Source organism: Halichondria panicea, chromosome 15 (genome assembly GCF_963675165.1).
Source record: "Halichondria panicea chromosome 15, odHalPani1.1, whole genome shotgun sequence".
In the NCBI taxonomy this organism is placed as follows: domain Eukaryota; kingdom Metazoa; phylum Porifera; class Demospongiae; order Suberitida; family Halichondriidae; genus Halichondria; species Halichondria panicea.
This window is the reverse complement of record NC_087391.1, coordinates 2,149,092-2,163,507: the sequence shown is the minus strand read 5'-3', so window position 1 is coordinate 2,163,507 and position 14,416 is coordinate 2,149,092. Positions and strand designations below refer to the sequence as shown.

The 14,416-nt window shown below is 40.7% G+C and overlaps 5 protein-coding genes across 6 annotated transcripts; 2 read left to right on the top strand and 3 right to left on the bottom strand.

The window, feature by feature from the left end:
• Positions 1 to 34: 34 nt before the first annotated feature.
• Positions 35 to 2,118, bottom strand: LOC135348873 (adenosine 3'-phospho 5'-phosphosulfate transporter 1-like). Its single transcript, XM_064547250.1, has 3 exons — positions 1,941 to 2,118; positions 1,378 to 1,592; positions 35 to 1,118 (listed from the first exon to the last, which is right to left on the bottom strand). Exons 1-3 carry the CDS (start codon positions 2,116 to 2,118, stop codon positions 264 to 266), a joined length of 1,248 nt encoding a protein of 415 aa, XP_064403320.1. The 3' UTR covers positions 35 to 263.
• A 227-nt stretch (positions 2,119 to 2,345) lies between these two features.
• On the top strand, positions 2,346 to 10,440 carry LOC135348851 (serine/threonine-protein phosphatase 2A regulatory subunit B'' subunit gamma-like). 2 transcript variants are annotated; one of them, XM_064547210.1, is made up of 19 exons: positions 2,346 to 2,489; positions 3,760 to 3,878; positions 4,555 to 4,604; positions 4,667 to 4,721; positions 4,798 to 4,854; positions 5,961 to 6,016; positions 6,132 to 6,188; positions 6,246 to 6,286; positions 6,408 to 6,478; positions 6,765 to 6,897; positions 7,205 to 7,260; positions 8,984 to 9,059; positions 9,132 to 9,192; positions 9,248 to 9,323; positions 9,414 to 9,470; positions 9,784 to 9,864; positions 9,918 to 9,977; positions 10,041 to 10,108; positions 10,235 to 10,440. In XM_064547210.1, the coding sequence occupies exons 1-19, from the start codon at positions 2,411 to 2,413 to the stop codon at positions 10,341 to 10,343; spliced, it is 1,362 nt and encodes a 453-aa protein (XP_064403280.1). In that variant the 5' UTR covers positions 2,346 to 2,410; the 3' UTR covers positions 10,344 to 10,440. The 2 variants fall into 2 exon arrangements, with proteins under 2 accessions (XP_064403280.1, XP_064403279.1); XM_064547209.1 differs by having other exon boundaries at positions 4,798 to 4,983.
• On the bottom strand, positions 7,911 to 8,928 carry LOC135348932 (uncharacterized). Its single transcript, XM_064547327.1, has one exon. The coding sequence runs from the start codon at positions 8,756 to 8,758 to the stop codon at positions 8,192 to 8,194; it is 567 nt and encodes a 188-aa protein (XP_064403397.1). The 5' UTR covers positions 8,759 to 8,928; the 3' UTR covers positions 7,911 to 8,191.
• Positions 10,309 to 11,224, bottom strand: LOC135348939 (uncharacterized). The gene is made up of 3 exons (XM_064547355.1): positions 11,082 to 11,224; positions 10,529 to 10,990; positions 10,309 to 10,469 (listed from the first exon to the last, which is right to left on the bottom strand). Exons 2-3 carry the CDS (start codon positions 10,981 to 10,983, stop codon positions 10,421 to 10,423), a joined length of 504 nt encoding a protein of 167 aa, XP_064403425.1. The 5' UTR covers positions 10,984 to 10,990; positions 11,082 to 11,224; the 3' UTR covers positions 10,309 to 10,420.
• A 45-nt stretch (positions 11,225 to 11,269) lies between these two features.
• LOC135348933 (AN1-type zinc finger protein 3-like) lies at positions 11,270 to 14,115 on the top strand. Its single transcript, XM_064547328.1, has 4 exons — positions 11,270 to 11,486; positions 11,576 to 11,616; positions 11,821 to 12,129; positions 13,766 to 14,115. Exons 1-4 carry the CDS (start codon positions 11,431 to 11,433, stop codon positions 13,918 to 13,920), a joined length of 561 nt encoding a protein of 186 aa, XP_064403398.1. The 5' UTR covers positions 11,270 to 11,430; the 3' UTR covers positions 13,921 to 14,115.
• Positions 14,116 to 14,416: the final 301 nt, after the last annotated feature.

Sequence of the window (14,416 nt, the reverse complement as noted above, 5' to 3'; positions counted from 1 at the left end):
ACTACACCACTTTAGTAGTATAAATCTATAGGTACAGCACGGCAACGCTAAGGTGATTGTGAAAATGGCACAGGAATAAACAAATGGAGCAATATATACTGTTATTACTGAAGTAGAGGGAGTCTGCAGTCCAGCAATGCACACAAAGTGTTGCGGCTGATTCTTAAATATTAAATACCCAAGTCTGCAGACTGGTGCACAGGATATGGAAAGTTCCTTACGTCATCTGACAATAATTATGACATAACATAATTATGATTATTTTATTTCTTCTTCTGTGTTCTGAAGTAGACCCGTAGGAGCAGAGATATGAACACAACCAAAACACCAGCCAGAGCTTGTAGAGTCAATTCGTGCCCAAAGAGAACGCAGGACAGGAGAATACTGAGAGCTTGTCTGGTAGTCATGATGAGTGTGAATACAAGAGGACCAAATGCTTGTATTGTTTGAAAGATGAACAGCTGCCCAACAGCCGAGCAGATCGAGATGAGTGTCACATGAAAGGCAAAGTCTGTATGATCGAAAAGAAATGATAAAGAACTGAAGAACACACCACGGAATAACAGCGAGCCAACAGTTAAAATGCAAGAAAACATGTTCACTCCAAACATCATCTGAACAGAAGACACCTTATAGGTTTCAAAAACTTCCGACTGCCAATTCGAAGTGAAGCTATCAAAAGCCATATACCCGAGCAATATAATCACACCCGCTACAGTAGTCTCCACACTATGTTTCCCCTGGCTGGAAGGATCCGCAGCGAGCAGAAACAAACTCACTCCAACGGACAGTAGTACAGCTGTGAAATACTGGTTTAATGGGTATGTGCGGTTGGACACAACTTTCCCCATTAGCATCACTGGAATCACTTTAGAGGCTTTAGAGAGGACTTGAGTTGGAAAACTGACAAATTTCAGAGCCTCATATTGGCACCAGCTGCTGAGAGTGTTTGAAATGGATGCGTACGAATACTTGTAAAATGGAGCTCTGTGCACAGGTTGTGTGGTGATGTTGATGTACACAAATGCTATTACAACAGCTAGGATTCGATTGACAAAGACGAGGAATTGAGAATTAGTAAACTTCTGGCCGTCATATGACTGTGTCATAATTCTCTCCTGCAGTATTGATAAATTACATAATGGTGGTAGGTATTACCCTAACGACAATAGGCATTGCATGGCAAGTACAATAGAAAGTATTAAACGTGTAGCAACTACAATTGAATTACATAGGGAATACAAAATTGAAGACACATCAAAGATATGATCGTGCAATGCATACCACACCACACAGTAACAGGTACAATTACTTGATACAGACAAGGTATGTGGTACTAACAATACCGAACCATGCTCTGCGTATATATGTATATACCTGTATCACTCCCCACGTAAGATATGATGCTTGGAGCCCAATCACACAAAACAGGAGCTTTACATAGTATTGGACAACATTGTCTTCCCCAGTCGTTGAGGATGTGCTTGATCTAGCTGGACTTGATTGACCCTCCTCTGCTTTCTCCAATGCAGCATTGTTATCAACGATCCCAATTGCAAACATTTTTAGGAGAGAATAGAAACGACCTTCACCTGCACAGAGAGGCAAATAATTATAATAACCATCGATTGACTAGCCTTGAGACCAGCCGTTCGTTATCTGAAAGAACGTCTGGTCAAGTTCCAATGTAGAACTCGTCCAGTTGGACTGATAATTGCCCGCAACAACCATACTTGCCCGTGAATATCATTATGATGCTTACACTAACGTGCAGGCGGTGCAGCTAGCTATAGTATTGTTGTGTTTGAGGTTACCGCAATCATGTTCACAACCTCAAGCCTAACCACTCGCTGACTCAGCTAAATAAGTTCTACGTTGGTACTTGACCAGGCGTTCTTTCAGATAACAAACGGCTGGTCTCGAGGCTACGATTGACATACCTCTTTGAACTTTAGGGTCCTTTCTCCATCTATTGATGAGAAATGCAGCTGGAGCAATGATCAGGGCATATCCGATGAGATTGAGTAGAAAGCTTCCGAACCAGTGCTCTTGAATCTGGCCCTGAACGTTTAGGAGTTTCCCCCACAGCCCGATTCTACTCACATCAATTTCACTCATAGTATTAAATAGAGTCAATCATGTAGATTCTTCAGTTATAACTATATTGACGGATTTTGCAGCCTTGCAACAAATCAGACTCATAGCTGTACTATGTACGTGTTGCTATGCAATATCAATACCACAATCGAATCAGTAGACAGAACGACAGAAGATGAAGCGGACACGAATTGGGGTGTGCTCTATTTAGAAATATCCATTAATGTGCTCTTATTAGAAAAAAGTGTGTCTTTCACCAGTAGTTGTTTTTTTGTCTCTTTGAGAGATCTCTTCACTTGTGTTACAGTTACTAATGGCTGAAGCCTGTGAAGGAATGAGTTGGGTTGATAAGCTAAAAAGATACAATGATAAACATACAGTGGACAAGCCAAGTGAGTTTCTCAGTGCTTCAATCACAATAAGCACCCTCATAATTACTTTATCATAACCATAGAATACCCAGGATAAAGTCACTATACCACATGCATTCCATCTAGAGCTAAGATACTGTAGGCAGAGTATGGTCAATGTACCATAATTGATGTAAATACAGCGCCACCATAATTTCAGTGCCACGTCAGCATCAGTATAATTGTTGAGTCCCTAAAAGAAGCGCTACTGGTGCTGTAATTTTTTTTCTGGCGCTTATAAATTTGTGACATTAAGACAATCAGCCTGCATCTTTGACTTCCTTCACACGTCAACAGTCAATGAATGTTGTTCACGAGTCACTCAGCTCTCAACGGTGCAGCTTAGTGCTAGCAAGTGAAACTGAGCTAGACCACACCCATTTTCTCTAAAATGTCTTTTACTACATAAGCGCCACTATAATTTAGGCGCCAGCTGGGCTGAACGGAATTTTTTGTGTTCTAAAAGATGCACCACTTAGAAGTGGAATTAACATACATCATTACAAAAAATAGTATTATTGATCAGAGCTCCCACGGTTGTTTCTCCATGCTACCAGAGCTACTGCCGCTACATGTACAAGCAGTACCTCCGCTACTAGTTCTACTACCAGTGTTACCAGCGCTACTGGTGCTACTGCCACTATACTAGTATTACCAGCGCTACTGGTGCTACTGCCACTATACTAGTATTACCAGCGCTACTGGTGCTACTGCCACTATACTAGTATTACCAGCGCTACTGGTGCTACTGCCACTATACTAGTGTTACCAGCGCTACTGGTGCTACTGCCACTATACTAGTGTTACCAGCGCTACTGGTGCTACTGCCACTATACTAGTATTACCAGCGCTACTGGTGCTACTGCCACTATACTAGTATTACCAGCGCTACTGGTGCTACTGCCACTATACTAGTATTACCAGCGCTACTGGTGCTACTGCCACTATACTAGTATTACCAGCGCTACTGGTGCTACTGCCACTATACTAGTATTACCAGCGCTACTGGTGCTACTGCTACTACCAGCTGCACTTCCGCTACTACATGTAGTTCTGCTGCCGCAACTAGCCTTATCAGCGCTACTAGTGCTGCCTCTACCAGTGGTACTGCCACTACTAGTGCTACAGCGCTATTGCTATTTATTATCCCTTTATAGCTAGAACTGTGAAGCATAATTATATACAAGTAATGTAATCTGGATTCGGTTACATGGCAAAAGCGCACCTAGATTGTACACACATACTCCCCCAGAGCCCACGGAGAGTGAACAAGAAGAGGAGGACGAGCAACTGCTTGGAGAATATTACATCAAGTTCAAGAACGCTACCGATACAGATAAGTACAAACTTATCCCAAAGTTTTACTCCAAGGTATAATTATGAAGTCTGCATCGATCCTAAGAGTTAGTGCCAGTAACCTAGAGTACGTTCATTTATTATGCCTCGGTGCACATGCACAAGTGAGGTATACGGTAGTGTGTGTGTGTGTGTGTGTGTTGTGTGTAGACTGCTACAGTTGCTCAAGGATCCAAGGATCAATGAATGCAAGTTATATAGAATTTCCATAGGCTTCTAGTAACTTTTTTTTGGATTTTAATTCGTGGATTTGCAAAATTAATCTTCATTCTCAAGTTAAGTTTTGCTTCCTTGGAATCCCATTGCAGCCTTTTCAGAAGAGTGCCTAGCATATCTTGTCTATGGAGTGTTACTTACATTGTGTATAGTAGTTAGCCCTATTGGTAGCTGCAAGGCTCTACGGTACTGATGCAGCAGCCATTAATTTTACACTTTGTACTTTTGGCATCTTTTTGCAACAATTATAGTCGATCATTTCCCACTCTTTGAGTTTCCCTGCATGCAGCAAAATAAAATGTTCATCATAGAGTACATAATATAAAGTACTAGCTATTTACATAACATAAAGTACTAGCAATAGCTAGTACTTTATGTTATTTAGCTTTGACACATCCACCGAGGAATCAGCACCCGCGGTGCTTTCATTAGGGTGATATTTGGAATGTGCGCTATATAACTCACTTCATTGCAGCCTCCAGCCGATGATGAGATCTTACAGCAGAAACTGAGGGAGGATGCAAGGTACTCATACACAGCAGTGCCTCCATGGTCATTCACTGTATGTTACTACGTTTTGCATACAGGGCCACTTTTCTGCAGAGAAGAACCACTGAGTTGATGGACAATGAAGAGTTGCAGGTACTGGTACTGTAGCAAGCATGCATCCAATTGTCTGCAACTCAATGATGATCATTATGTGCCTGCACCTTTATAGAAACTGTGGTTGTTGCTGGAGGAGAATCCGACACCTCCTGATATCGGAGAGGATCCAGTGAGTGTGTGTGTGTGTGTGTGTGTGTGTGTGCTTGGGGGAGGGAGAGGAGTTATACTAGGTCAGGAGTGCAGAGATAAAGGATTGGAAATGGAAATACCCTCGAATGAACATCTGCCTTTCCCCGCGGTTAGTCGAAATGTCTTTAGCAAGCATTTGTAGGGGGCGTGGCTTGCGAGGCAGCCAAGCTGATGCCTATTTATACACACTGTGGAGAATAAACCACTAACAAATGTGCTCATTCTGTGCATCTCATTTCTATTTAAATATCTATCCTATTTTATAACCAGGACGCTTACACGATAGCAATCAAATACCCTAAAATAGCACTTTGAGGCTTATAACTTTACTTGAATGTCTCCTTTTACTGGGTGTGGTCAGTTATTAGCTTGTACTACATGTGGCTCATGGAATAGGCGTATTATTGCTGAAGGAGATAATGTCTCAAGGAAACACAACTTTCTTATTTCAAGCGAGTTACCCGGCATAAATAGGACGAAAAGCGGATGCCTCTGTGTAGAACTGATGGTCACGTGCACCACTTCCGTTTCTTCCATTTCTTCCATTTGCTATAGGGGGGACACAATGTACCCTGTACAACAGTCTTGTAGTGGTAACCTGGTGGCTGTTAAAAGGTGTTGTTAAAAAAGGTGTTGTTAGCCTGTTTTGCCAAGCTAGAGTTGTTGAGCAGTTGTGTAGCTAGCCACCTAGGGTCACTGCATGCTTAAAATAATTATCTCACTTGAAATAATAATTATGGTGGGAGGATTGTGTATCAAAATTGTGTGAGCAACAAGTGATCTCTTTACAGTGATCTAATGTATGTTGGATAAGCAGTGTGCATTCCATATAATTATTGTAGTACCAGTTCAGTTTATGTAGTGGGCCAAATTATACACTGGTACGCATTACACAGATACAGCCTCCTCGTTTTGCTTGGAATTTCTGTGGCTATTGGTTTCATGCCTCGTTGCCTGACCCACATGTGTTTGCATTGTGTGTACATATGTACCTGTTTACTGTTTTCTGATGTGTTATCTCTAGCAAACATCACTGCATGCATGACTTGTACATGTACGTATACACATACCTTTTTATGCCTACAGATGATCAGTTTTGTGGACTTTCAGAAAATTGGAGAGGAGGTTGCAGACAAGTGCAAGTAAGTGTACACTGTTGATATATGAGTTCATAGTTGTTGTGTTAGTATCCTGAGTGGGTGTTGTGAGGGATGTTTTGCGTGGGGGTAGATTAATTGCCTGACACTCACACCACAGGAGCTATTTCACTGCCGGTGTGTTCTCAAAGCTCCTGAACAATGATCCATATGGCAGGTTGAAGACTAGAGCTATTTATAGTAATGGGCAATGCATCATTCTTTTTTCCCTTAGGATCTCCATATCTCAACTATTCTCGTATGTCATGAGAAAAGGTGTGTATCTGTGTGCAAAACATGTCCGTGGGGTGCTGGTGTCCGGTTGCCTAATATTAATTGGGTCTGATGTGTTAGGTAATAATTGTTGCTAAATGTGCAGCTATCTCTGTCCGTACAGTTTGGCTTCAGCAAACTAGGATCGGACTCAGTCTGTTTGATATACAAGGTCTTGGTTATCTCAAAGAAGTTGTAAGTTTGATCAATGTTTTTGATAGTCATGCATGCTCCTGACTCCTGTGATTCGTTGTTTTGATTAGTAAGCTGTGTTGCCCTAAACCTTCCCTGACTGAATTTCCCCCTATAGGAAGTTGCTTATTACATATTCGTGAGGACTTAATCTCTAATTGATAAGCAGATTGTTTCTATATTACGCATGATTGTGCACAGGACGGGTGTGCAGGTGCCCTTTTAGCTAATCTGTTACATGTAGTTGTTGTGCCTTGCCACAGCTGTCATTGACTTTCTTTACCCATAGGATTTGGAGAATTACATTCTTGAGCTCATTCCAACTCTACCTCAACTGAAATGCCTCGAGGAATCTTTCTATTCGTTTTATGTTTGCACAGCTGTGAGGAAATTTTTCTTTTTTCTTGACCCAATGAGAACAGGTATTCCACATTCTTCAAATATTGTATAGGGGCATTAATCTGAGCATAATTTGTTAATTTGTTGAGATAAATTAAGCTTGACATTGAGCACACATGTGACTTTATGCATGTCAACTTTTCTAGTGTGTACTTAACCTCTACTACACTAAAAGAGAGTCTTGCGCTCCTTTTTTAGAGGGGACTGATGCTGGTATTGTTATGGCTAATGTGGTGATAGCAGTATAAGGTCACTGTGACTACACAGGCTGCCCCTCATTTGTCAGCTTATTCATGTAAGCATTATCACATTCTCTTGTCCTTCATGCAGGTAAAATTAAGATCCAAGATGTCCTCGCCTGTGGGTTTCTGGACGATCTCCTGGAGGTAGGACACATCCCATTCCGCATCTTACTGTTTGAATACCGTATGCGTTACTATAGGATACTGCTTTGCGACATAATTATTGTGTTTTGATAGTTAGTGATTTGTTCCTCTACACTATAAGGAAAGCACCCATTCTTGTGCACAGCAAGAGTTAATTCTCTCTTCATTTGCACTCCAGATTATAAAACCACCACAAGGTTTGATCAGTTTCTGGCTTAGGTGTAATGTGATGCAATGTCTCACTTGTGCTGAGAATGGTTATAGAGCCTAAGTGTAACACATCATTATTTGGTGCATCTCTTTTTTCTCTTCAAATGTTATTGGTAGTAGGTACAGTTGCAGTAGCTTTTGCCCTGTACTATATACTGGATTACTATACAGGTGAAAAACCTTTGCGAATGAACCAAATCAGCATAAAAAATTGACTCTTTGCGATCTAACTATTGCGTTCTGGCAAGGATTGTACAATTTTAGGTTTCGCAATTTTATTGCGAATGGATCAACCCTCACAGAGTTCGCATAATAAATTATGTTTAATGCTCGCAAAACATTATAGTAATACGGTATGAGCTTACTTGGTATTTTACATCCTGATAATCTTCTACATTGTTCCCTACAGTGACAACCCAATGTTAGAAGAGAGAACATAGTTTGAATTGTGAATTACATGGTTATTAGTCAAGCATAAATTACAAGGGTTTGCACCAGTGCAGTGGAGATAATTCGTGAGAGTGAGAGGGAATGCATTAAAATTAATAGCTAGCACACAGTATTAATAGTTTGGTTGATGTCGAATCAAGATGCTTAAAAATAGGGTATAATAAGGGTACACAGGATAGAGAAATAGATAGAGGTTGCTTGCAACGTGATACAAAATTTGAACTCTGTGGGTGTGTCTCTATTATTTAAAACCTACGAACCTCTCTAAATTTTATCTTCTACTCTTTTTGAAGGATTTCACCATCTTTCCAAGCTCCTCCATCGCCTCGAGTAGACCGTCTCCACTCGGCGCACAGGTCCCCTGAATGAACCATGGATGTGTTCTGATCTGAGGCAGACCTAGCTTAGACGATACATCTGCCGTAGGGTATGCATGAGGCAGGTCTTGCTTATTAGCCAAAACAACAATAGGCACTCCTCTCATGTCCTCAGAGTCCAGAATCCAGAAAAGCTCATCTCTTGACTCGTTTATTCTCTCTTTATCTGAGCTGTCCACTACATAGACAAGTCCTTCAGTGTTGTGGAAATAATGTTTCCAAAGCGGGCGGATTTTGTCTTGGCCACCAACATCCCAGACAGTGAAGGTCACCCCTTTGACTGGAGTGACTGTTTCCACGTTGAAGCCGATAGTGGGGATCGAAGCGACAGTCTCGTTGAGCTTTAGCTTGTAAAGGATTGTTGTTTTTCCAGCTGCATCCAGACCAAGCATGAGAATTCTTGCTTCGCTCTTGCCCAAGCCTTCCAGTAGGCCTTTTAGTTTCCCTACGAAGTTTCCCATCTTTAGTATACCTCTTGATCTAGCTTGCTTTTTGTTACTCTGACAGCTAGATCCACTCAAACTTTAATATAGCTACAAAGTACAAATGTTGCTCTAGCTGGAGGGGTGTTCGTGGTTTGTTTTGACGTGGCGTGGTTTACACAACCAATTTTGATAAGCATGCAAACACTAATTAGTTGACAATGCACCCCCTCTTTGTGACATCATTTCTTTCCTATCTTGCAGCTCAGAGATGAGGATCTTTCAAAAGATGCCCAAGAAAATAACTGGTTCTCTGCTCCTTCAGCACTACGTGTTTATGGTATTAAGAACGTAATAATTATTAGAACATAATAATTATTATTTTGTATGCTTAAAAACAAACCGCTTGCAGGTCAGTATTTGAGCCTGGATACAGATCACAATGGAATGCTCAGCCGTCAAGAATTGGCCAGGTAAAGTGATACTTTATCTCATGATACCAAACGACTTGATCTTGTATGTATATAGGTACGGAACAGGAACTCTCACAAGAGTATTTGTTGATCGGGTGTTTCAGGAATGTCTCACTTATGATGGAGAAGTGGTAAAGTGTGTCTCTGTGTGAAATTTCTAGACCACATGCATTCAAATGTATTGACTGTGTGACAATGTTTGTGATGTCTTCCCATTGCAGGATTACAAGACATACCTAGATTTTGTTTTGGCAATGGAAAATCGAAAAGAGCCTCAGGCACGTCTAGTAAAGCCAAGTACTTATGTAGATCAAATTCAATTACTCTTCACTTTTACTTGTTAATCTGTAACCTCTTGGTCAAGGCTTGTACACTGTACCTCAGCTAGTGGAGCTTTGTTGAGTATGGTCCCCTGCAATTTTGTCCACCCCAAACATTATTATGCCTGTAATAAAAAATTATTCTTAAACGTTAACATATCCTGGCTAATGTTTGCACTGCATTTACTGTCACTCTGTATTGGTTTATGGTTACAATTTTGTATAAAGCTATTACATGGATCAATACATTACTAAACTTTGATTCTTACAGGCTCTGCAGTATTTGTATCGTCTCATAGACATCAAAGGACAAGGTTATATCGATGGATTCACACTGAAATATTTCTTTAGGGTAATGTTGATACATTTTACTTATTACATACTCATTATATATTTCTCATGCAGGCAATTCAAGATCAAATGAAAGTGCATGGACATGAGGCAGTCAAGTTTGAAGATGTAAAGGTTAGTTGACCATGGGTGGTAGCATAAAAGATAAAGTAGAATACGTGCTTTGGCTGATCACAGGATGAAATATTTGACATGGTGAAACCAAGCGATCCATACAGAATCACTCTTCAGGATCTTCTCAACAGGTTAAACATAATTTTATTTATACACATTTCTTGGGTGTGGCAAATAAAACATGTGTGCATGGCAATGTTGTCTTGACTACATGGTTGTGTATATGCCGACACCTTATGCTAACTTCTTTATTGTAGTGGCCAGGGAGAAACTGTGATAAGTATTCTGATAGACCTCAACGGATTTTGGACTTATGAAAATAGAGAGGTGCTATTAGCAGAAGCTCAAGATGTGAACACCAATTAACAAACAATTTTAACACATCCGTTATATAATTTCAGGTACTCAATTGTTCAACTGTGTCATTTACTTTTATTGCTCCTTCAATGAAGCTTGAACTGTCTGTTGGTCAAATGCATGTCATCGACGTAGCTACAAGAGAAAATGGCATGATTACAATCCTCATAAATATACGTAGTTGATAAACTCACTTGGTCATGGAGCTGTTTATGTGTGGGTAGCGTTTTGGTTTAGCCGAGGACCATGCTGGTGCGAGGGATGACCCTGAGCCCCATTTGTAGGTTGTTTTGTGCCAATATTCACAGTGACCCCTGGATGGTAGCATCTGACGTAGTGTGGACCATTGCTCACACCTGGAGGCAGGGTCAGAGGTTTGTATTTGCTTCTCCTCTGATGCCCTCGAGAAAGACTTCAGAGGTGCCTCAGCTAGTGGCACCCAATGTGTAGGGAGGGATGCTGATACAGGCAATGGTTGAGCGAGAAACTTGTGTCGCTGGACTGGAGCTGAGCTGCGTAGGTCTTTAGGTGTGTACCATTTATTCACCCAGACTTGTTCGTTGTGCTTTTCTCTTGGGATGTTAGCTGACCAGTAGTGACGAGTATATCCTGAAAAGGTCCTCTTTATGGATTTGCCGTGTTCAGACATAGTAGCACTATAAAAATAATTTTTCGTTTTGTGCGATCTTTATTATACATTGTAAATTCTATACTTGCTGTTTGTTTGCAACTTAACTTAATTCTCACCATATGAAACCTTATAGCACTATCCAATTGTAAGAGGTATGCACCAGCAACGTACAGATGATCCAGATGCTTACACTTGTAGTACATGTAGCTACAAGCATTTTACTCCCACGCAATTCTTACAATCACCTGGGTGACCGACCAACCACATCAAAAGGTCAATGGGATGTATCTCTGCCTGGGTGGAGCCTTGGCATGATCGTGCACTTTGTTGTTGATGATTCACTGCTGTGTGTACATGTTAGAGAGTTCCATTGTTGTGTTGTACTGGCCCCATTTACGTGACTGTGACTCCAGTTTTTGTGATTTTCGTCTTGTTCTTTTCTGGTGTGAGTAGATAGTCAAAGAAATGGCTGAAGCTGGCAACGAAGATACAGCCAAGCTTTGTCCTTGTGGATTTTGGGGGTGAGTGACTTCTAGCTGCCACCCTATTCACCTGTTCCCCCAGTTTGAGGCCTGTCAGAACTTGATATATGTTTGTCTGTTTGTTACAGATCACCGCAGACAATGAATCTATGTTCTAAATGTTACAAAGGTGAGTTCCTGTACATTTACGTTGATCAGTGCAGTGTACATGTACGTGTATGTATGGAGTTATGTTTTTATGTACATACCTCTGGCTTATATCGCGTTTGTATGCTATCGAATGTGGCCTAAACTGTGAAGGCAATTCTAGTCATAAAAATGTAGGTAAAATTAATGAAGTACTGATGTCATGTTCAACCCATCCCCTCCACAGAGAAAGACCAAAATGCCATTGAAGACGGTGGCCATGATTCAACCGACTCAGTACAGGGTCCTACCGTCCTAACCAAACTGGGACTTGTCCCTAGCACCTCATCAGCTATGATAACAGCTCAGAATTCAAATACAATTGAGGAAAAACTTGACAATCAAGACGAGACTAAAAAACCTGAAGAGGAGAAAAATTTAAATGAAGTATCTCTCCTTCCAAAGGATATACCTGTGCAGAAAAACAAAAAGAAATGCTGGTCTTGTAAATCAAAACTGGAGCTAGCCCAAAGAGAGCTTGGACTCTGTAAATGCGGTGAGTATGATGTAATGGGCCATGTAAGGAAGCACTAAGAATACTAGTCACACAAAATAATTAATGTGTGTTGAAGTGGCCAAGCTTGCAGAATGTAGCTGTGTAGTGTGTGTCAACATAAAAATATCTTTGTGCTTAACGTTTAGCCAACTACAGGCGTTACAACTTTTTGTGCTGATAATAATTACTTAACCTTTATACAGGTATCAAAACATAGGGTTAGGGTTAGGGTTAGGTTAGCCATCTACAGGCGATACTCACCTCAGAAAGTAACCTTTGCTTTACGCGCATGTACATGTACATGTATACAGTGTGTCCTTTTGAGATGATGCAATCATTATGCCTCGAGGCGTAGCCGCACGAGGGATACGGTAAAGCTGACTGTGTGTGTCTGTGTGTCTGTGTGTCTGTGTGTCTGTGTGTCTGTTCCAGCTGTAACTGCTCAACGGTTGCAATGCGACGAAAACTAACAGCTTCTATAGGCTTCTAGCCACGTTCTCTTGGATTTTGATTCGTGGATTAGCAAACTAAAGCTTCTTTCTCGAGTTATGGCTAGTTTGACTCACATTGAAGGCTGTTGCAGTCTCTTCAGAATCTTTCATAGCATCATCTGTCCGCACAAACTTTCTATTCAACATATGAGTTAGCCTTGCACTAAAGCGCTAGCTTTTTGTTAGCTACAAGACTCAGAAAATACCTGTTAAAACAGCTAGCTAGCAGTAGCCATTTGTGAAATTGATCTCTTTGGACACACCCTTTAACTATTCCTATGGATGTAATGCGCATGCGCGCTCATTCCCCAGATCCAGATCCTCCTGGCAGAATCATATTTTTCTTGAGGGCCTGGTAAGCCACAAAACACTACTATAGATAACAATATGCATGTACACAAGTCTTTTCTTCTTAAATATTATAATTATACACTGCATGAACTACAGATCCAATTTTCTTCTTTCTTGAGGTCCTGGTATTAAAGCCACATAATACAACAATAGATGCATGTAATAAGTCTTTTCTTCTCAGTGACTTTATATAGATAAGCTAACTTTATGAAATAATTATGCACTTCCGCTTATAATTAATTGAAAACAAAATCTTCTTCTTTGTTGCTTCCTAGATCCTTGAGGTCCTGGTATAAGCAGCCACAAAACACAACAATGATACCATAATTATACAATTGCAAGTCAGTTTTAGACAGATTATTTTATACACTTTTTCCTCTTCTATACTTTCTCTTCTATACTTTTGAGCGAAAGCAAATCATGGCGAGAGGCATTAGCACAGCGCCAGCTTGAACACTAGTTTCTACAGCAAAGGTGTGGTTAGAAACTTTAAGCGATCTCCCATTATTTAACCACATACGATTTACCCCTGTCAGCTATGGATATTAGTTGTTATAGCACCGGTCTACATGCAAGTACAAGAAAAACAAAGAGTGCCTAGTATAATTATTTCATACCTTACAGTTGACTATATTGTCAATGTCATTTGTGCCTGGTCATACTGACCGAACACATGCAGGAATGCATGGTCATTCTAATTAAACGTCCAGTCAATGATCGATGGCAGTGAGTAATTTCTAACACAACCAATGTCAGTAGTCTGGCACTAATAGTATTCTGTCTTGTGTACGCAGGTTACACATTTTGCTTTATGCATCGATTGCCTGAGCAGCACGAGTGTATGTACGATCACAAAGAGGGTGGGAGACAGCAGGCCCTCAAGACCATGGTAGCTGCCCACAAGAAGATAGGACGGTCCTTCCATCGTATGGACTCCAGACCTGAGTAAAGCATTTGCTAGCTATATCTACACCATCCCTTTTATTTGTTTTCTATTTTGGTTTGTACAGTGTACAACTATGAACACCTTGGTACTGTACTGTGCATTCTTCTCTGACTTGTGTTATATAAGACTAGTGTTATTTTTTACGTTATTTTGCTATAATTCATTACTGGGTGTTTCATTAAATTTGACATTATGTTATATATACTTATTATCCAACAGCAGTAACCTCCAAGGACAAGGGCGAAGCCCCGAGGCCAAGGATGGTTTATGTTGCCATAGATTCGTACTGTATGCTAATGGATAAACCTGCGTACACAATCAGTACTGTATGGTACTGTATTCCTAGTTTTCATAATACATGTACATGTACATAAAATAATGATGATTGTGCATGTACTGTGACCTCAATTGGCATGCGTCTGGGGCTAATGGGGCTAAGAGCCTAAGACTTTTGTAGATTATGCGTATGCATGCCTACGATGGAATTTTCCCCACGAAA